Below are 24,011 nucleotides of genomic sequence, written 5' to 3'. Positions count from 1 at the left end.
TATGCCATGTTGGGTTTCATTTCTATTCAGTAGTTCTCTAGAAGTTCAAAAATTTAAAAAGTAAACGACGACGGACACCAAGAGATTAGAATAGCTCATTTGTACCTTCTGACCAGGGGAGCTAAAAAGAAAATAAAATGCTTAGAAAAGGGAGTCTAGTAGGATGATGAAGAAGCCTTAAAACACCTTAGGTGACATAATTACAATGCGTTTGAAAAAACATTTGTAACACGGAAATATGGTTATACATTTAAAAGAAAGTAAGATTTGGGTTTTCTTGACTGTTAGTTATTGGTATCTGATCCATCGAACAAGAAAGTTAGCAAATCTGGCAACGATATCTAGTATTTCGAGTGTCAATTCTCATTTTAATTTATCAAACAAATAACTCGGAAATTTGCTACTACTACTGCTAAGGATGCTGCATGTAGGAATAAGAGTAAAGACTGGTCATTGTTATAGCCGTAAAGTGACCGATCATTGCTTACATTCGTCATTTGAACTATGGTGGATAGAGGTCTTATTTGCAATTATACCACATCTCCTTTAATATAAATTACATTTCCGATTTTCTTAGAGATTGTAACAAAAGTACATGAATTGTGTTATGTACTCCCAAGATTGTATCTATAATACTAAAATTACGAGGTCCAATTTGTCAGCCGTCATCACGTAAAAACGACGAATCAAAGAATTCAGCTTTATATATAACTAATATAGTACAAAGGTGTAGATTAAAAATTACACCACTCCAGGCCCTTTTGTTTTGCACGTAATTAATATTGCCAATAATTAAGAAGTTCCGGGTCAGATCCGATACCGATACCAAAAGTATATTCACCTGTTACCTATTACCTTATCTGTACGTTCCGCATCTAACAGGTGCACCACCAAACGGTGTATTTAGGATTATGCTATATACACGGATCATAATCACAGGGTTAATTTTGACACTACTGAATTCAATCATTGTCAAATTGTTACCTATTGTAGTATTTTAATCAGTAAGACCATGGAAGTAATATTACTTCCATGGTAAGACTTTCTAAGATAACAATACGAATACTAAAAATCTGGACTAAAAATAAGGAACCGTTTTCAATTTGTTAGCGGGCTTGACATAAAACAGTGAATCAAAGAATTCAACTTTATTTATAACTAACATAGGACAATGCTGTTGATTAAAAAATACTCCATTCCAGGACCTTTTGTTATTTAAATAATTAATATTACCAATAATTGATAAGTTACAGTTCGACGGGTTCAAACAGAAAGATTTGAAAGCAGAGAAAACTGTGTATCTTATAATCGGCATGACTTTATCAAATAAAAAGTAATACTAAAATAAGGCTTGCGCATAGTTATATACTTTAATTCAGTCACGGACCCGCGATATCACGGGTGTGTTCTAGTAGTTTTTAAAAACACCATTGAAAATTCGTCATCTGATTGCATATCATTTTTTACTCTTCAATTGTATTTTTGACCAGGGGCAATTGAAGAATTTTTTAAAAGGGGCTTATTGCTGAATCTTATTAATGGGAAGCAGCATATTCAACCAAACTGAGAGAAAAAATAAAAAACATTACAATTGAAAATGGAATTGATTATGAATGTGATGAGCACAGTACTACTGTTGAAACACTCTTTCATTACATCTTTATTTTCCCTTTCATTTCAATTAAAAATTACCAACTCCTTGTCCATTCACAAAATGGTGAAAAAAGAAGAGAAATGAAAATGTGCAATAATACTGCAAGTGATAACAAAACATATGTTTAATGATATTTAATTGGTCGACTTTACTACAAATATAAAATACACTGATTGTTTTATACAAGATGTTTAGCACATATTACAACAAAATATACATGCAACTTTAAAACAATATTTCATGTTTTTGAAATGGCTTCCCAATCTTCTACTATCACAATTAATTGATTGGCATTCAAATTTATTACTATAAATTCATAAACAATTGCAAGATTTTATATTCATGCAAATATTGCAACTGCAAAAATATCACAATATCAAAAGCTTGAATATGATATATGATACATATATCTATATGCAGTTAGCTTTTCCCGAAATTGCAATAATCAATCAAAAATTTCAGTCGGTAATATGTCAAAGGAGTAGGTCCGGTAAGGGCTGATTTTGGCCTCAAATTTCAGGTTCATCTAACGAAAGTTTTTGGACACTTTTTAAACACTTAAGTGTCTATTTCAATTGATTTGATTAGTTTATGTGAAAGATTTTAACTGATTTGGTCTGACATTAAAAACGCTCTGATTCAAGCTTAAATATGAAAAATCTATCAATATGCCAAAAAATGTCACTTTTCAGATGGTTTTTGTCAAAAATGAAAGTGGCCGCATCCGTGTTCATCCTCAACCTTTATATATGTTTTGTATTATCATCAAATACAACTGACATTTCAATATCATGCAATATCATGAATGAACACGAATGCGGCCACTTTCATTTTAGACGTAAACTGTCTAAAAATTACCCAAATTGCTAAAAGTTTGAAGATTTCAGTAATTTAGCATGACTTAATGATGCTAGAACGCGATATGTGTGCACGTGCATTGTATGTCAAAAACAGCTCATATGTATGTAGCAGAAGCATTTTACTTTCCAAAATATAACTTAAAGATTACATTTTTACAACTTCCTAAAACTGCTATATTTTGGGGCCAAAAAGGGGTCTTACTGAACCTACTCCTTTGAAATATTAAATTCTTACTATACTTTCTGAGTTGAAAGTAACAGTACTGTAGTAGTAATGAATAAAAGGAGGTTTGAATATCCCATCAATATATCAGCACCCCAAGCACAATAATAAATAAAAGACACAATATAATATTCAATTGCTTTTTATGCTTAACCATGATAAGGGTTTGTAAATTTTGAACAAAAAACATAAACATTACATTTGTATATGTAACAATATTATTAATAATTTATTATTCACCCCATCTTGATTTATTCTGGCATACAGAAGCTTCTTGTGCACCCCAACAATGAGACAACAACCTGATTGTAATGCTGATCATGTACATGTGACAATGTTTAACTTAGGGAGAAACCATTTAATTTCAAGGGGGTTGCTTTTTAGTTCTTCAATGCTATAAAATTGTTATTTTTTCAATATTTAACACTATAAGTTATGGGGAAATTTTGGATTCAGAATGTTCTTATTTTGTCATCTGCTTGACAATAATATATTTTTTTCATCAAATTGGGGATCAGAATAATTGTTTTAGGAAAAAAATCAACCCCCCTTGCAATTAAATGGTTGTTCCCTTTAAAGGATCTGACAATAGTCTGGTATCCTCTTTGTTTCTGATTCCTCCAGTTTCATTGTAATGGTACACAGTAAATCTTCAAATATTATTTCATTGGTAAACAGATTGAAATGTCAAAGCTTAGTAAGGGAAGTGCTAGACTGGTACCAGTCTGTTATTGAAATTCTTCCTAATAACAAACATTTGTATATTCCGAAGCATAATGAATATTGCATGGAGGGAACCAACCTAGGGAGTCCATACACATGATTTTATCGAAATCAGATTGATATCAACAGTGTCCTGCACTGAAGAAAATGCATGAATCTTTAAAAAAGATTACCCCATTTACATAACAATAATGCACAATAAATATTAATTAATTACACAGCATTTAAAAATACCATTGAATGTTCTTTATCAAAATTAATGAACAACTACACTACAGTTAATGTGAATTTTGACAATTTTTCCTGATCAAGCCCCTTCCTGAGGTAAAAAAATTAACATTTAAATTTTGGAGCACATCTTAACAAAAGCTTGAATATTTTTTAAAGACGTTTTATGTGTCAACTCTTATGATTGATAAAAGGAGTGTATCCTCAACACAGGATGAACAATGGGGATATCATACTAGAGCTTTTTCCAATATATACCCATGTACCCATACCCACCATCCAAATAAATTCCCTCACGAGCTGTACATAAAACATCTCAAATTTTCAGATGCTCCACATGAAAGAACATTACATAGAATGATTCTCTATTGTCAAAATAAATCACATGAGCCACTCCATGATAGAAGTCAAGCTTGTATGGCCTCTGTCAAATATCTACAGACAAGAAATCCTACAGATTACAGGGAGAAACTGCAGAGGTGTTATTAAATAATCAACATTCAGTGGAATTTTAAAACTCATTGCAAAACAATATAAACAAAATTTCTCAACTAGTCACTTTTGTAATGAGATAATATGCCAAGAAAAACAACAGCACAAGTCCTATAATCATATAACACATTAACTTCCTGTTTCCCTTGTTGGCGGACACCATATGAGAAAGTCTATTAACTGTTCCTCCTAATAATCCATGTGTACTCTCAAAGTCATTACCCTGCAATGTAAAATCATTATCAGTTATTAACATTTTTTTAGTTTAAAGTGGTACATAACACTTCAGGGAAATAACTCTGTAAAATAAGCTAACCATTTTAATCAAATTGTACTGTTAAGGAAATATTAAGCTGCTCAATTATCAAAATTAGTGTTTGTCAAACTGCTAAATGTCAATAAAATTTTTCTGAGAGAGCGCCAGGTTCAAGTTTTTTGAAATTTATTTATTTTTGTCAAAAGGTAATTTTATGAAGTAAATATTTTGACATTTAGTTTTATGAAAATTAAACGAGCCAAAATGAATTTTAGTCAAGGTGTTTGGTACCACCTTAAACAGTATTTATTATTTAAAATTATAACAATTGAACAGTACAAGTTGACATATATTACATTGTAGTAGTCAATCTGAAACAAGTTTTTAAATTTTATTTAAATTTGTCTCTTGCAAAGTATATATTTATACTGTATAGCGGGTGATTTTTTGCGGGATGTAATTTCGAGGATAGAACAAAATCTCCAAAAAATTTTCAGCCGATTTTAAAAATGCACATGCAAATGTATTGATAAAAGTTTTGAATCTGCCAAAATAATAACCGCCAAAATATTTAGTATACCTTATTCATTGAAAATTGCCAAATTTTACACCTGCGTAAATAACCCACTATATGGTATCGTGTATATAGCAAAAGATATGGCATGAGCAAAATAAATCTTTCACAAAAAGGGCAGAAGATACTAAAGAGATATTCAGGCCAAATAAAAATATATGTGTGGTTCCAGTAACCATACCTTCCCTACTTTTTCTGCTTAAAAATAGCCTACCCTAAAGATTTTATTGTCATTTTTCATTAAGCACTGTTAAAGTCAGAATGTTGCTCCCATAGATTCAATGTAAAAAAAAAACATAAAATAAAAAAAAAATCCCTACCTACCATGCCTACCTACCCTAACTTTTTTTTAGATGCAACTTGAACCACACATACTTTTTTATTTGGCCTCACATTGATAGGACAACAGAAGGTTGATAAGCACATGGTTAGGCTTAACCAATATTAAACTTGGTAAAAATAAAATATGCAACAAATATTTATGCAATAAATTGTTGACACAGATATATGTCTTGCCTTTTAAAATGTAATTTTGATACATATATGTAGTAAAATGCAATTGTTGATATCAAAATGGCTGCAATACTTTTAACATGTAGTCTATGCAAGACATCTAAAGTCAATAAATCATGACTGAAGGTGCAGGGCTAAATAATCTGTTAGGAAATGAGCAAGGCTAATATAACTGCATACCAATATGCTAGTAGTGGTTCAATGATGAAAAATTCTAAAACAAAATACTAGTAAGAAAATAAAAGATATAACAACATGGTTTTAGATTATGGAAATTTATCATCTTTCTACTAGAGAAAACAATGCCAGTCTATTGCTTGCTATGTGGTATTGTGGGTTTTGCTCATTGTTGAAGGCCGTACACTTCCATGTCATTTTGTCTCTGTAGGAGAGTTGTCTCATTGGCAATCATATCCCATCTTCTTATTTTTATTTTAACAGCAAAAGACAAAATGACGTTTTTAATCAACATGATAAAAATTGTGAGAAAACAAGAAGATTAGTTGGAGATCCAGATTTGGGGTTCCAGCAGTTGTAGCATTTTTTTAAAATGGCTGGATCCGCCCCAGAAGATTTAGAACCTACCATGTCATCCAAGTATCTGTTAGAGTCTTTTGATTCTGTTTCTATATCAAACGCAAGCTGAAAATAGTAAAATTATGAAAGAGAACTACCGGTATATAAAAATTGAATCAGTAACAGATTAGAGGGCCTACAACTCCTCTGTTTGAAAAACATATTTTTTTATCATGTTATGCATATAATCTTCCAGTTTTGCTTTACTTGCTTGCTATATATATTATCAGTTTCATTCAATAATTAAGTGCTTGTATGCACTGATGGGTACAAATTGCTTAAATTTATCAGTGGGAAGCGAAATTAAATATTACATTTTATAAAGAATTGAATTTAGTTGATTCAACTACAATTATTTGGAGTGAGGAAGGTTAAACTTCAATTGTAAAGCTATCTTCAACAATGACAAAAATATGATATTTTAGAACAGATATTAGATTCATGCACCTTGCACAAGTTACAGTAAATTCAGAAATTTGAATTTGAAGTTTGAATTATTGCAATTATAACATGTACATGTATAACACTGTCCAATTTTTCGCAATAATGAAAACATTGCAATAATTTCTGAATTTACAGTATTCTGTATTAAGTCAGGTTAGCACATACTGATTTCAGTCTTGATACTTTGTCTGATAATCCATCAACTCGTCTTTGGTTTTCAGAATCAAGCATTTCTTCTGATCTAGACAATCCTGAAATGTAAAAGTATATGGTCAATTTAAAAAAAATTACATGTCATTGCCTAGGGCCACAATTATTTTGGTTTGCCCAAACCCTACCCAAACATGTAGGTAGGCATTTTCTTTTTTTTTTGGAAAAGAGAATTTATCAGATGTTTATAATTCTTCATGGCTATCAGAATGAAAAAATATTTTCACATCAGGACAATAAAAGATTATGAGAAGGCAGCTATTTTCTGGGTACATGTAGGTAGGGTTAGGGCAAACACACCTATTCTTTTTTATGGCCTAGTTAAAATGGTTTCTAAATCTACATGAATGTATGTATTCCATTCTACCCCATTATTAATCAAGGGTATACCTACATTTGTACATGTAGAAATACTTTTTGAAATATATTTATTTCTTGGCAGGCACTCTAGCAATGTCTAGACTTATATATTTATTAGGAGAGTTAACTCATTTTTTTGTATACTACCATTTTATATGAGTAACTGTAGTAAAATACAAAGGAAATTTATAAAAATTGATTGCCTGAAATACATATTAAATTTACTTTCCAAGCATTTGTTAAGCTATATTAATAATACTATTTACATGATTTAAGAAAGATATCAAAATTTCCTTAAATCTAGTTATCAAAGAGAAATTAAAAATTTAGAAATAAAACCATAATAAACATACATGTACATCATTTTATACATAGTGCAAGTATATACATTTCTAAAAGCTTGTACAAATTTTAGAATCATCTGAATGAAGAAACCATATGCAAAAAGTAAAATCACAAAAATACAAAACTTAGCTATAGAGGAAAATCAATTTGAAAAGTCCATAATCATGATAATCACATTGCAAAATCAAATGACAAAACGCATCAAAACCGAATGTACAAGAACTGTCATATTTCTGACTTGGTACAGGCATTTTTAAATGTAGAAAATGTAGAAAATGGTGGATTAAACCTGGTTTTATAGCGCTAACCCTCTCACTTTGATGAGTACATGATCATTTTTTGTAAATTCAGAAAGGTATTATCTGTAATGACCTGGTACATGCTATAGAGTTACATGTGTATCTATTTAACTAATAAAAGAATTCAAATATCGGAAAAATATTCAACTCTTGACGGAACAACATTGATAATTAACTCATGCGCTACACTCATTTGTGAATTACAGTTGTTCAGTCACCTGTTGAATATTTTTCTCCACTTGAATTCTTCGATTAGTTATTCTGTAATTATATTTTTCTTCAATGGGTCCCAAATGTAATGGTCATAATAGTATGATATGAATACACCTTATAGATCTTATACATGTAGTTACATGTATTTGTTTTGTCCGCCATTACATGTCATCACACAGGTTCCTGTAAAATTTTGACGCCATAATACAAAATATCCGACTCCACAATGGAAAAGTGATTGTTGTGTGACGTCAATAGTTTAAGTAGTACAGATTCTAAGGGCCAGCCAGGAATAGTGATATGGTGTATTGGGGGAACATTAGCACGCACACGAAACCAAACATGAGTAAACGGGAAATAAAACATCAAAACACAAATAAAAAGGCGGAAAACGTTGTACGAAATAACTCTTAACCGCCCTCTTAGAGTAAGGGTTATAGACAATTATGACATATCAGGCTTTAACACTTTCATGCAAACATGATCTGGATACATACATCTGAGACTACTATAACACTGTGTGATACAAATGCTATAGTAGTCTCAGCATACATGTACATGATATAGGAAGATGTGGTATGAATGACAATAAGACAACTCTCAATCCAAGTCACAATGTTTTGATTGAAGAAACGAAATAAAAAAAATGACGCAGATAACTATGGGTACACTATTGTGCGCGAAACGAGCGTTGAGAGCTTTAAAGCTGCTCTCACGAGACGTCAGTAAATCGACGGCGCCTTCACCCCGTTGTATTAAAGCCAGAATTGGTAGCTACGACGTAACCATACAGATACAGACAGAGACGCAGATAACTATTACCATTCCGGTTGTTCCTGTTATCTGTCATTTTTTTTTCGGAGTGTTGATGTGTCAAAATCTCCAGCAAAACATTTGTACAATGTCAAAAATTATTCTAAACAAAGAGTGATAGATTGCGATTAATAAAACGTTTCAATGACATAACTTTTTCATTTTTAATACTTTATCCGTTCTCGGATAAAAGGTTGAAAAATTTCCGGAAAAGAATAACATTGATTAGACACCAAATATTACAGTGTGTTTTTATATGCCTTTTACATGTTTTATACACCTTTATTCTAAAGATGGACCACATTTCCCCCTATAAAAACAAGATCGCAAATAAAATATAAATTATTGTGTAGGTATAGTGAAGACTGTCATATAACCGATTGGCATTCACGGTATAAAGTTTTACTCAGTAAACTGACTATTTACCAAGAGGGTACTTAATTGCTGACGAGTTTTGCACTTTTCGTTTATTTAAGATCTTTTTCATTAGATTTATAATCAAAAAGAAATATGAAACATAATCTCCTTAAATAACAAGAAAAAGAGCCCTCAATCGGACACTCAGCTGACGGGTCCTTAAAAGTTTTATTTATAATATGAGGAAGCTGAGACTACTGTGTTAAAACAGTCTCAGATTCTCAGGAGGAATTAAGGCGTTATCTTAACTTTACCAGCTAATGAAGCCAATATAATTAACTATGTCCTTACATACAGTTTACGGTAGTTTTGATCTAAAATAGAATAATAAATTGGAATATTTAAGTTAAGGGTCCATAATGTTTTGTACTGAACACAATTTTATTGGCGATTTATCTGAATGACAATGCTTACATTCATTATCTTGTGAAATTTTCATATCCATTTTTCTTTCTTTGCAAATGTTAGAATGGTTGGCGATTGATCTGGTATCTCAAAAAAAGATACCTCTGATATCAATAATTTAAATAGAATCATATTCAAAACAGTGTGGCTGTGACTATTGATTGACGACCTAAATTATCCCATTGACTGGGACAGATTATGTGAACGTTTGTCTGTAACGACCACTGCTCACTGTGTACTTGTTAAAGACACTTAAACTGTGGGGTCACCAAAGGTTCTCAATGCCTGAATAAAGTAATTCGAAAAGCTAATCAGGAATAACACGATGTTTTGATTTATATCAATAATATAAATCAAAACATAAAGGTTATTTCTGGTTAATTTTTCGAATTATTTTAATATTAAAAACTTTAAGAACCTTTGGTGATCCCACAGTTTAAATTCTATAATAAGCAAGTAGTGAGCAGTGGTCGTTACAGACAAACGTTCACCTAATCTGTCCTAGTCAATGGGATAATTTAGGTCGTCAATCAATGTCCACAGCCACACTGTTTTGAATATGATTCTAAGATCTGTTCGGATTTTTTTCTTTCTGAGATCTGCGATTTTTCAATGAATGGAGACATAATTACACTCTGGCTAAGACCATCGAAGCATGCACGTTTAAATCCTGCCTTTCGAGTTATCTTAGCGCTGTTCTGTGTTTTGCATATTCAGTGTTCATGGTGTTCGTCATCTGTGAAACAGATACTCCATAACGGTCATCCAACTCATTATGATCTTCGTAATTTTTTTGTAGGCATGACTTTAACTTCACCATTTGGAACTATTGGTTAACACATTGTCGAATTGAGTCTTGAATTACGTTTTTTTTCAAAAATTTTCTCATTTTTTTTGTCTGATATTTTAATAATTGTAATATGATGGCTTGTACGTTATCTTAATAATTGTATTATGATATGATGGATAAAGAAAATTATGCTTTCACTGTTTTGAGCTAATCATCTGTTCAGCAAGGCTAAAAAAAAGAAGAGTAGTGATCGATATCAAGTCGAAAATAAACTAAGATTTCTAAATTGAATTGTTCCAAATTAATTTTATTTTCTGTCGGGATCTTTATAGCAATACATTAAGGTAAGGGTTTTTCTCATTGATGAAGCCCGTACATTTGCACATAGTTGCTCATTTTACTTTATTTAAACTTTTTATGATAGTTGTCTCATTGGCAATCACACCACATCAGTCTCATTACAGCAGCACACAAAACGCAGAATCGATGAATCTAAAGAATGAGCACCACTAACACCCACTAAAACCGGGGTGATCGCAGGTTCTCCGGAAGAATAAACTGATCTTTCTCTACATGTAGTTCCAGTCATGTTGCTCTAAGTTCAATATCTACGCATGATAAGTCTAATTGGGTATTTACATTGATGGAAAATGAGACCGGGGTTGTGTTTACGATGATCGGAACATATTCGTTGTCGGTCTGTGAAACTGATATGCCATATTGGTCATCCAACTCGTGATGGTGTCTGTTATTTTTTCGTGGGCATGACTTTATAACTTCACCACTTGGAACTTTTGGTTATCACTTAGTCGAAATCTTAATCAACTCCTGATAGGAATTATGTCCTTGAATGACGGTTTGTTTTTATATAATTTTTTTTCCGTTTTTTGCCTGTAATCTTTACTATTATGTTATGATAGATAAATAAAATTATGCTTTAACTGTATTACGCTAATATTCCGTTCAACCAGGCTATAAACAATGCTAAAAAGGTCAAAATGTTTTATGAAAGTCCATAAAATGGCAACTACAAATAATAGAGAAAATCTATCTCTCCCAGGCCATGCGCAAACACCAAATTTAGTTTGAATATCATAAATTGCATTTGGACATGCTAGGCTTAACACTCGTCATGAAATATCATTGAATCTTGTTTTATACATTGTATTCCCTTTTCTAAACTCATCAGACTTTACAATTTATTTGTAGTGTATGTTTTTAATTGCAATTTATATCGAACCCGTATCAGAACTTTCGTATTTGTTATTTACGTGTTGGTGTGAATCTGAAAATAGCATTGAATTTTAGATTTTCGCCTATTCATTGAATCGAGGAAGTTGTCGCCGTCCTATTTCTCTTATTCATGAGGAAAACACCTTGCCTATTTCTCCGAGTAAAAAAAAAATCGTCAACTATTTTTCACTGGACGTCACGTACATAAATCATTAATCAATAAATAGACAATATAAAATATGCGTATTTTTAACCTAGAAAACAGTCAATATTTATAAATTCAATCCATCAACCATTAAACGTAACAACAAATCGACCAATACAGCGGTTCCAACCACTCGATATAAAGAACTTGTCACTTGATACATTGCAAACATTTTATAACCAACAAACCAACCAACCAATCAATCAACTAAAATTGTCTATCATATATTACACTCAGGAAATATGGAATGAATTTCTTTAACAATTGTTTATAAAACATACATTTGATACACAAATGATTGTATACATGTTCGTTGGTAGTAATTTTACAAAAGCTGCTCCTGTACCTATAGACATCTAATAAATCAATAATAAGACCATCGACCATAATTCTTAAGTATATATATATATATATATATATATATATATATATGGCTTATTATACTATGAAACACATGCGTTTGAGTCATATTTTTATTTATTTACATACTTAAAGCAACAAGTATGTTTTGGTCAAACTCCAATTAAAATAGTGTCACATAAAATTGAGGTAGCTTATACAAATAGTAGCACAACTAATTCATACATAAGAATAAAATCTTATGTTCTACATTCTCAAACTAGAGACATGTAATACATACATGTATATTATATGTACCTGCCCAAACGACTTGTTTGAACAAGAACTCCAAACGTTTAGGTATGCAATGGCAATGTATTGAACTGTTCTTTTTACCATACTGCATGCCTGCATGCGCACTAAAGTAAAATGTAAATGCAGCCATATGTTTTGTATGTTTTCTTCCAATATACATTGTATATGTTATCTATTTGTGCGTAACTTTGTCAAATATTTCTTTATTCAGAATACACAATTGCATAATGAGACCGTTGCTAGGACACACTTTACGACATCTTCTGATACACTTTACGGCATTCCAGATAGGCAACTGTTCCTTTAGCATGAGATAGGCAATTGCCATTGCGGGCGATTTTCGGACTCCGCCTGAACAGTGAACCAAGACTTTACCTGCAATAATAAAATGGTATTGTATTTTTCCCCTTAGATACAGTATATGAAACAAAAAATATCGTATAAAGTGTAAGTTTGTTTAGTTATAAAATATAAAGGGTCGCTATTTGATATCAGGGGGCAATGGGGTCCAGGAAGAATTTTTTGATGACGAAACCTTTGTTTTCCATTTCTAACACCCGCTTTTATCTTCCACAGGTAAATATGATTATAACATCGTACTAATTTTGTTCACAACTTTTGCAAACTTGCTGAATTTGGTTTTCCAGACTTTTCATTTATATGTAACTCAAAATGAATGATCACAAATTTGAAATAGAAAAGGAGGCACTGACTGCCATAATAGGAGCCCCCTACAGACATGCTTCTGTGGTCACCTATATAATCAACAAATGTTCCCCACAAAAAAGGGGGGCTGGAACAGCCAATGCTAATTTTTAGATTTTATTTAAAATAATAAAGAAAACAATTAACTAGCTGTCGATAATTTTGCTCGTGTATATATAGAGAAACAGATACCGTTATACCCTGAATGATAAGTAAATTGCATCTATTTTTAGCTTGGTTTTTACTTTCATTTATAGCTCTCACTTGATAGAGTACCTGAATAGTGTACGACACAGTAGGAAAAAAGTCTGAGTAGATTAGCTTACCTCCATCTTTTATTGTGTCCTCTATCAGGTCCGCACCATCTTCAACAATATTCAATAAGCATGTGTATACGTTATCATCCGAACTTAGTGGACAGTATTTTATGTCATAAGGTTCATAAATTAATGGGTTCGTTTTCACTTCATTTGGAGATAGATTTATAACTAGATTTATCCCAAGTTCCTTTAGTTTTGTCGCATCCCGTGCAATAACCCTGAAAAAAGGAATATGGAGTTATAAAACATTGTGAGATAAATTGTATTTTGTTTTGGCTGTTCTGTTTACTTGATTATAAACATCCCCTGTTTGGTATCCACCGAAAAACAGTGGCGTAGCTGGGTCATTTTTACGTGTACGCCCGAACCTTGGCGAGGAATATGAGGGTAGCCAACCGCTCAATGTTAAAGCACCTGCTGGTAGTGGGTTCGAAAGGAACGTAGCCCCTGAAAGCTATCGAGAATGAGATACCGTAATGATTCCTGTCAGTAAAAAATCATTGATAACAACATACTTTTATGATGAAATCATAATCTTTCAGTCAGTTTAATTGAAGTCTGGAGCTGGCATGTCAGTTAACTGCTAGTAATCTGTTGTTATTTATGTATTATTGTCAATTTGTTTGTTTTCTTTGGTTACATCTTCTGACATCAGACTAGGACTTCTCTTGAACTGAATTTTAATGCGCGTATTGTTATGCGTTTACTTTTCTACATTGGCTAGAGGTATAGGGGGAGGGTTGAGATCTCACAAACATGTTTAACCCCGCCGCATATTTGCGCCTGTCCCAAGTCAGGAGCCTCTGGCCTTTGTTAGTCTTGTATTATTTTAATTTTAGTTTCTTGTGTACAATTTGGAAATTAGTATGGCGTTCATTATCACTGAACTAGTATATATTTGTTTAGGGGCCAGCTGAAGGACGCCCCCGGGTGCGGGAATTTCTCGCTACATTGAAGACCTGTTGGTGACCTTCTGCTGTTGTGTTTTTTTTCTATGGTCGGGTTGTTGTCTCTTTGGCACATTCCCCATTTCCATTCTCAATTTTATTTTGAATCTAAATGGTTTATTTGTTTTGCTTAAATTTTGTAATATGTTAACTTATTCATCGTGTTAAACTGGATGCTAGCCTAATGGTCATTGGTTTTAGAGAAAATGTCCAAACAAATATTACTTTAAATAAGTTTAAAGGGTGCCGAGAGCGAGCATATAATCGAAAAAAGCACCTTTTAATGAACACAAAAAAATAATTCTAAGAGGTGCAATATAAAAAAATTCTGGAACACCTAGGATTTCTTCCCACAAAGAGTGAATCAATTTATCATTCCTTTATAGGGATTTTTAAAAAAAATCTAAAATTTTCTTTTGTTAATTTTTTCTTGATCCGAAATATTTATGAAGGTTTATAAATTGAGCATGTAAAACAATTAATTGCGTAAAAAAGAGTCCAGCTATAGCTATCTGTCTATCAGAGAAGAACAGAAAAATGAACGAAAACAAATGCTTTGAAAATTTTACTGCTTTAGACATTAGTCATAGAAAAGGCTTCTTCGGCATTTTCATAAAATTCGATGAAGGTTCGACAAGTAGTTCATGTAATTGAGAAATAACAAAATGTAAGCCCAAACTGCGACCACTTATTAATTGCAGAAAGAAATACATTTTGTCCTTAAAATGCGGGAAAATTAAAGATATTATTGTATTATTATATTGCTCTGAAAACTCTTTTGATCATAAACAGTTTCTGTCCAACTTTCGTAAAATTTCACGGAAAGTCATACAAAAGACTTTATCCACATTCGGAACCTAAATATTGACGCAGCTTTGTCTCGCTTTTGGGACATAAATCACAGGCTTGACAAAAATAAAAACAGCATATCGAATCTGAGCAGATAGTGAATTGCTTTAAATATAAGAAAAGTACGTAGAATTCATAGTAGATTAAGACTTTTACAAAAGATTCGAACAAATATATTTAATGATCTATTTGAGTAAATTTAGTCCCTTTTTGTTCAAAATTACAATCCATTGAAAAAAGAAGCACAAGGCTGATGTGCTTTTGACCAGTTTTTCTTATTCTATGTCGATTATTTATTTGTTTTATTTCAAAATTCAAGTGTACGCCCGGGCGTTTTGACGTAAACGTAGCTACGGGCATGAAAAAGCGTCACTGACATCATTACCATTTGTATCCGTCTATAGCAATGAGTTTGAAGATGTGCTGGCGGAATTTTAGTAATCAATGCGTCCATGACTATCATGATCTAAACCACAAATGAAGTACATAGTCCCTGCACGTATTTTGCAGTGTTAAATTGTCAAAACATTGTTTTATTCTAAGAATCAGTTCAATGCACTGACAACTTATATGTACTACACTAGTAGAGTTTAGAGCTTGACATATGGGCAGTTACCTTTAGTAGAACAATGAATATTGAATTTTGACTAGATGTCTTTTTTGACGTAATTGTGTTGTTTTATTGGTGTCGCAACGACGGCACATACTATTACGTCGCATTTCTTTTTATTACTTAAGCACCACCCCCCGGCACATACTATTACGTCGCATTTCTTTTTATAACTTAAGCACCACCCCCCGGCACATACTATTACGTCGCATTTCTTTTTATTACTTAAGCACCCCCCCCCCCCCGGCACATACTATTACGTCGCATTTCTTTTTATTACTTAAGCACCACCCCCCCGGCACATACTATTACGTCGCATTTCTTTTTATTACTTAAGCACCACCCCCCGGCACATACTATTACGTCGCATTTCTTTTTATTACTTAAGCACCCCCCCCCCCCCCCCCCAAAAAAAAAGAAGAAGGAAAATAGAAAAATAACCAAAGGACACTATTTTTACTTACTCGTTTCCTACAAATAGATTTTTGTAGACTTCATTTATGTTTGAGTCTGCGCCATCAGCTTTCCTGTCCATAAAATACATTAAAACTTCGTTACAAAGTTGGACATCGTACGATTCCTACAAGTGTAACGTAAAAATGTTTATTTGTAAATTATCAATATATGAAAAATCATCATGCATATTTTAAGTCAATATAAATATTATACCAATGAGAATGACAGCTATTTAGAAGAGACCGAATGTGGCGGAAGTTAGCAACCATTAATCCCCGCATGGTGTACACAAATGTACATCATGATTTACTCTGTATTCACATCTTTATGTCAAATTTTGTTAAATTTGTTGGCAATCTTAATATAAAAATAAGAAGATTGCTAATGAGACAATTCTCTTTACCTTTTATATACTTTGTTTGATTTAGTATACTAGTACAAATGTAAAGAAATGCTATTGGGAATTTGAATTCGTGCTGTTACATATTTTCCCGTATCTTGGTTATTTTTTGTCATTTACCAAGGTCATTTTGATATTCTTCTATAGTGTGGTTATAAATAATGAATGGATTCATTGCTACATGTATGTGGTGTAAAAAAGTACAACCGCTTTACTTTTCTGGCAATCCCCTGAAGCTCGAAGCCTATTAGTGGAGCGAAGAGACAGCTCAGAGAAAACCGAAGTACTTAAAGTTTTGCCCCGAACTTGTTCCCTAAATTGCTGAAAAGGAACGTTCCGGTGCAGTTCATACTTTTGAGCCTGGCGCTCAACGATACAACTTATATCTAGCCCGGAGCCCTTTCCCCCCATCTTTTTCTCCTTCCTCGCGTATCATTACTCCGGAATTATGCAAAATGGTGCTTACAAATCAGAACAATCAATATGACTGATTTTGGTAATTAGTCGTATTAAATAGTAGTTCTTTGAAGTAACATTTATAGACACGTCAATAACAGAGTTGTGCCATTTTTGTGTTCGAAATAACTGGTGGGATACAATTGATAAATGTATTTGTTTTTCCTTTTCAAATTATAATAACACAAACCTTTAAAATTTAACATTTGAAGACACTTATTAATTTCTAAAGGACAAAGAAGACAATACTTGCTAACGATTTCCAAAAAGTGAAAAAAAAAAATGAAATGAAAATGGATAAAAAAAATATATTAAAAGGTTATTAAGATCAAAATTCCAAACGAGCAGAGCTATACACCTGCAATAAATACATAAAACTAAAAAAACACCATGATAAAATGATTCCTTAAGAATGAGACATAATATCATGACTTTCAATTTAACTCACAATCACAATTTCGATAAAAACGTCAGCTTCTGTTAACACTTAAAATGTAAAATTTAACACGTATATATATTCCTACTCACCATTTTGTTCTATTAATCCTTCTCATTTGGTCCACAAGAATTCGGTCAGTGTTTAAATTTGTAGATAGGTCCAAAAATAAACCAGTTCCTTTCAAGTTAGAAAGAAGGTATAAACAAGCCTATTGTTTTAATTTGAATAAAATGTTTATCTCCATGACTGGATCATTAATTTTCAATGAAGTTAATTGAAAAATGAAAACCATGAAAAAATTTAAATTTGAAATCGATAGCCTGTTTACTCTATATTGGCGATATTTAATATTCTTAATTTACCATTTAAAAATGGTATTTAAAAATAAATACAACATTACATGATTTAATCGAGAGTGTTCGTAATAAAACGGAAACACATTAATTATTACGCGATACAACTCTACATATTGGGTATACGATTCGGACAAAACATTTCTTTCACACAGAAAATTTAACAAAAGTCGGTCATTTTGCACTTGTGATCGATATGATATGAAATAATATAAAAGAAACTTCGCATAATGACTTACCAATGACAGTAGAAACTTCGCATAATGACTTACCAATGACAGTAGAAACTTTGCAGATTTGGCTTTGATGATATGAAATAAATATAAACTATGGTCATGTATTATAGACAAAATAGAGCTGTTTTCAACTTTCAGGCGCACGTTCATTGAATTAATTTCGTTCCTTAAGATAGCTGTCTTTTGTTTGCCTTTGCTTATCTGATTTCTTTAAACCCATTAGTTTTAGTTCAGTTTTAAAAAATCCAGATTTTGCTTTTTAAAGTTATATTATACCAAATGATGCTGTCAAAACTTTATTTCGGAAAAATATAAAAGAATACAAAGTAAGAAAATAGCAAACAAAAACATAGAACAGTTTATATTTAAACAAAAGCATGAACTTAGTTTGGGCAAACTCAATTGCCCTGGGTTGAGTGTACCCCGGGAGAGTAATGTGCCACTTTAGTGACAATTGTCGTCATTCAAAATTAAAGATTTAAACAAAAATATAGAAATAGTTCGGGGCACACTCAGGTGCTCTTAAAGGGTAGTCTGCTCTGCTATAGTGCCCATTGTTTAAAATGAGATTTAAACAAGAACATAAATATGGTTTGGGCAAACTCAATTCCTCTGGAAGGGTAAAGTTCGTTTGCTTTTCTACATTGGCTAGAGGTATAGGGGGAGGGTTGAGATCTCACAAACATGTTTAACCCCGCCGCATTTTTGCGCCTGTCCCAAGTCAGGAGCATCTGGCCTTTGTTAGTCTTGTATTATTTTAATTTTAGTTTCTTGTGTACAATTTGGAAATTAGTATGGCGTTCATTATCACTGAACTAGTATATATTTGTTTAGTGGCCAGTTGAAGGACGCCTCCGGGTGCGGGAATTTCTCGCTACATTGAAGACCTGTTGGTGACCTTTTGCTGTTGTTTTTTTCTATGGTCGGGTTGTTGTCTCTTTGGCACATTCCCCATTTCCATTCTCAATTTTATCTACTATTGTGGCAGGTGTCGTCATTCAAAACCGAAGATTTAAACAAGAACATAAAAATAGTTAGGGAAAACTCAATTGCTCAGAATGGTAATCTGCTCTACTATAGTGGCAACTGTCGTTTTTCAAACTGAAGATTTGAACAAGAACATAAAAATGGTTGGGGCAAACTCATTTGCTATAGAAGGGTAATCTGCTAATCTCTTGCGGCAATTATCACCATTCAAAACTGAATACTTAAACAAGATCATAAACATAGTTTAGGCAAACTCTATAGTCTTGGAAGAGAAATCTGCTCTACTACAGCGGCAATTGTCGTATTTTCAAGGTAAAATAAAATTCCAATACTGCCAAAATGGGGATGGAACTTCAAGACAAGCATGAAGATACAAAGATAATAATTTATGTTTTACAAAACTTACAGATATGTTGATCAAATTAGACAGTTATTCCTTTTTCAAACGTTGAGAAAAGAAGTCAAAAGTGAAAATCCCAATTTTAACAATTTTTTGCACTTGGTCTAGTTAAAAAATGCATTTAAAGTATGCACAAAATTGACGAAGTGCTAAATATGATAGCACAAGTTATTACAAAGGAAGAGAAACAAATAGTTGTCTCCCCCCAAAAATGGGAGGTCTTATGTATAAAAAAACAATCACAGAATAAGATTGAGAATGGAAATTGAGCATTTGTTTACTTTGAAAATATAGCAGTTTTAATTTTTTAATGAGACATTTGAACGTTATTTAAAAAATTGTGTTTATGTGGTTCAAAACAAGGTAAACTGCATTACGAACAATTTGCTGCATATTTATTCATTTTTTTTTTTAACTTTGATGCACTGCGTGACGAAATACATATTACTTAAATTTAAATAGTCTAAGGTTCAAAACGTATGTATATGATTATGATCTGATATAGATGACAATTTAACTTGGCCGACCAGGTAAAATCCACAAAAGATACCGGTAAATAAAGGAATTATGGGACATTGCAAATATGAAGTTTTGTTAGTTTGTTGACAATTATTTTGCTCAATATATCAGGTATAACGAACGTATTTTAAGCTTAATCATTTATAAAGTATAAGTAATAAGTAATACATGCATATGGTGAGGTGAAACATGATAAAATATAACTTAAACGTGTCGTATGCATTCAGCAAAATGTAAGTTCAATTTAAAATTCTACTTTCGCTTTTCCGTTTACCATAGATACAAGGATATAAAAATGCAACCATTATCAGTGGCGGATTCAGCAGTTGTCATAAGTGGGGGCCCACTGACTGCATAAGAGGGGGCCCGCTCCGGTCATGCTTTAGTAATTCCCTATTTTTTTCCAGGAAAAGCCAATTATGGGTGGCCCCTCTAAATCCATCTCTTATTATAAATCTTTAACATATTATGTAGATTATTCTAAATAATACACAATTTACAGTTCTTTCAATTTGTGATGGGATTATAAATATGAATGCTTGGGTTTTCTTGCGACGGTAGTATAACTCTTGCCACTGTTGGGCTTGCATTTAGCGCTCTAGGATGTATAAGTACGCAGCCACGTACAATTAAATTGGGACTCTAAAGCTGATGCCTCTTGTAAAGAGAGTGCTTCGGTATCTATCAATTTATCTTTATTGTACAGTTGCATTCCAAATTTCCAGGATCTTCATCCAACATCGGCATTTTTGTTACAGCACCAATCTATTCTACTTATTGTAAATTTGTTCTTGTCCTAGACATACATGAACTATTTGTCGCTGGACGTTAAAAAACAAACAAACAATCAATCAATTATAAGCAATTCTTGTTACAATGTGCAAAAATCTTGATTCCTAGTATTTTCATCTTGCAGAATTGATGAGTTCAATCTTGCTTTCCACTTTGTTTTACTATCTGTACTCTGTGCAATAATAAGGATTTTATTCTCCAACGACAATTTTATGGAGGAGAAACCTATAAGATGTCAAGTTTATGTTTTGTTTTTATGTCTTTTACTTGAAAATTTGTTATAAAACCTTTTACTCAGGTTCGTGTGAATAGAACAACTGCCAATCGCAAAAAAGTCAATCTTAACCATATTCCAAATGATTTGTACGTTTACACAAGAACACCATGCATTTTCTCGAGTTCCGAGTTTACCTTATGTCTAACACAATTCGATTCGTATCATCGATCACCATATAATAAATTTATTCGTTTCTGAACGATGAAACACATTTAGTGAGAGGAGTGAACCATTTCTGGAGGCAATTCGTTAGCAATGCATTTTGTTCTTGCCTACACAGGCCACTACTAATATATCATATTTTTACTCTTAATATGCATGTTTACTATCATCGTAAATCTCAATTATAGAGTAAAGCACACATATTGAGAATAAAAATTTGATATATGAGAATATATATATAATGTACAAATAAGTGATATAAATGCCTAAAAAGTGTACAAAGCAACACCAATAACAACAAGAACTATCTTTAAAAAAGATATCCGACGTATTTATAAATAAATTTGAGTATATGTTTAAAACTATCATTTCGATAACCTTCAGAAGCACGAAGATACCATTTAAATAACGTTTTCTCTGTTTGTGTTCAGTATTCTCGGTCCTCGTATCTTTCTGTTTACATTCACCAAAACCTCGCGGAAATCTCACATGCGTAGGTGCGTTCTAAAAGTCATGTACGTTCGTACAACAAAGTTTACATTAAAAATTATATAATTGTCCCAAATAAACAGCTGCCACAGATGCAAAGAGCTATTGGAGAAATTAAAATATAAATCTTTGTAAGATCTAGTTCAAATATTTATAGTTTTTCACTTGCTTTCCATCACGATATAATTAACGAGACGTTTTTTCAAACACAACCAAATCACCATGACAGCATTTTGTCCAATCACAGAAAGGATTTTCGAGCATGCGTATTCTGTTGCCATAGTTAAGCGTCCTTAAGTTCAAAGGGCACAAACCGAAACTATACCGACTACGTCGGTAAAAAAAGGAAACTATAAATGTAAATATTTATAAATATTTCGGATACACAGATATCCTTCATCAGTATGATTGTGATGTTAAATGAATCATATCAGTTTACTTTGAATAAACTATAACATTTTTGAAATTTGAGATATGGCCAATTTCCCCTCAATTCTTTTTATTCGATAAGATAGGTAAATCATGTTTTAAATAGCCAAGTTTTACATATAATATGATGCTAATTTTATATTGATTTTATCTATTTGTTAACACCCTTTATGCGCATAAGGTACCATATATACCACGTAACTTGTCAAGAAGCCAAATAATATTGAACAAATTCAAATGGGATGTTGTTTTTCTCATTCTGAATATACACGTATCTATATCTATATTTGTCCTAGTTTTTTAAGGTATATCGTCTATAAAATAAGATAAGATAATTTATATTTTAACCGGAGAACATCTTACATCAGCTGGCCATAGAACACATTGTGTTACTAACACATGTTATATGGCCTTTTCTGGCATTTTAACAAATCGGCCCTTCGTTGTGATACAGATGCAACAGCTTCTTGATGTTTTACCTACAATCACGATTTGTAGTGTAATTGATTTGTTCTGTGGTGTTGTCTTATTTTCTGATGACTAAGGTACCGGTGTAGGGACGGTAGTAAGAATTTCAGCACTAGTATCTACGCAGTTAGTGAATTGGCGACAAAACTGATTGCTGTTGACTGCATTTGTTACATATTACACCATGTTCAAAAAAAGTTTCGAAAAATTGTTTGTGTTGTTTTGAAACTTGTATACAATGGCCTTATTTTTATGTTATGTGTATATTACACACGCAACATTTGGGATTCATTGCTATAAAATCAATTCTCTTTTTATTTATTATGTATAGGCACCTACTTCAGTTTGACGGCAGTTGTTCCTTGCATATATGTTATCAATATAAACACATGAATAGAAAGTAAGTCAAGAGTATTGACAGTCATAGGAATGCACACAATAAGCGATACAGTATTTTTTTTTTGATAAAATGATTTATACTGTAACTAAAGTCAAAATGAACCAGAATGACTCTATGAATTAAGCAAGCATCCGACAAAACATGACAGAAACAATAAAATATAATATAACAACACAAAAAATGCAAAAAGTCTGAGCGAGATTCGAACCCTATCTTGAAAACAACTTATCGTTTGTAGGTCTACATGTATGCTCTGTGATATAGATACAATGGATAAGCGTTGATTGTTGAAAAAGAAACCATGAGCCCGCAGGGCGAATGGTTTGTTTTTCATGAATCAACGCTTATCCATTGTATCTATCACTTAAACTATTGTGATAATGCCTTTTGAAAATTAAAGTCTATTCTTAATTAGAAGGTATTGTAAGTGAGTTTAATTAACCATGATATTGTGTCAAACGATCCATTACAATAAATAAGATATCACAATTAAATATTTAAAAAAATACAAATATATTATAAGACAACACGTCTGCCCTTGAAGATCTTCATATGATCAGGCATACGAACGTTATCTGTTTTTACAAAATAAGACATATTCGAACTTATTTCTATTTGAATTGATCTTAATGGAAATGGAGAATGTGTCAAAGGGACAACAACCCGACAAAAACATTATATATAGTGCATATAATAAGTATGTTTCCGGAATTTCTAGCAATAAGCCTTATTCAAGACATATCACGATTTTCTAGCATAGGAATTTGCGAATTAAAATTTGTAAAATTATGTAGTAAAACAGATGAAATCATATAATATTAATTTATAAA

General features: G+C 32.2%; 2 protein-coding genes across 2 annotated transcripts; both read right to left on the bottom strand.

Moving 5' to 3' along the window:
• Window positions 1-1,801: 1,801 nt before the first annotated feature.
• LOC139482080 (BET1-like protein) lies at window positions 1,802-8,867 on the bottom strand. The gene is made up of 4 exons (XM_071265733.1): window positions 8,793-8,867; window positions 6,709-6,794; window positions 6,109-6,165; window positions 1,802-4,403 (listed from the first exon to the last, which is right to left on the bottom strand). The coding sequence occupies exons 1-4, from the start codon at window positions 8,818-8,820 to the stop codon at window positions 4,236-4,238; spliced, it is 339 nt and encodes a 112-aa protein (XP_071121834.1). The 5' UTR covers window positions 8,821-8,867; the 3' UTR covers window positions 1,802-4,235.
• A 3,425-nt stretch (window positions 8,868-12,292) lies between these two features.
• Window positions 12,293-17,866, bottom strand: LOC139482079 (dual specificity protein phosphatase 3-like). The gene is made up of 4 exons (XM_071265732.1): window positions 17,759-17,866; window positions 16,383-16,498; window positions 13,519-13,730; window positions 12,293-12,862 (listed from the first exon to the last, which is right to left on the bottom strand). Exons 1-4 carry the CDS (start codon window positions 17,759-17,761, stop codon window positions 12,660-12,662), a joined length of 534 nt encoding a protein of 177 aa, XP_071121833.1. The 5' UTR covers window positions 17,762-17,866; the 3' UTR covers window positions 12,293-12,659.
• Between the last annotated feature and the right edge of the window lie 6,145 nt (window positions 17,867-24,011).

This window comes from Mytilus edulis, chromosome 7 (assembly GCF_963676685.1).
Source record: "Mytilus edulis chromosome 7, xbMytEdul2.2, whole genome shotgun sequence".
Classification (NCBI taxonomy): Eukaryota; Metazoa; Mollusca; class Bivalvia; order Mytilida; family Mytilidae; genus Mytilus; species Mytilus edulis.
Note: the sequence above shows the minus strand (reverse complement) of the source record. Positions and strands in the feature narration are given on the sequence as shown.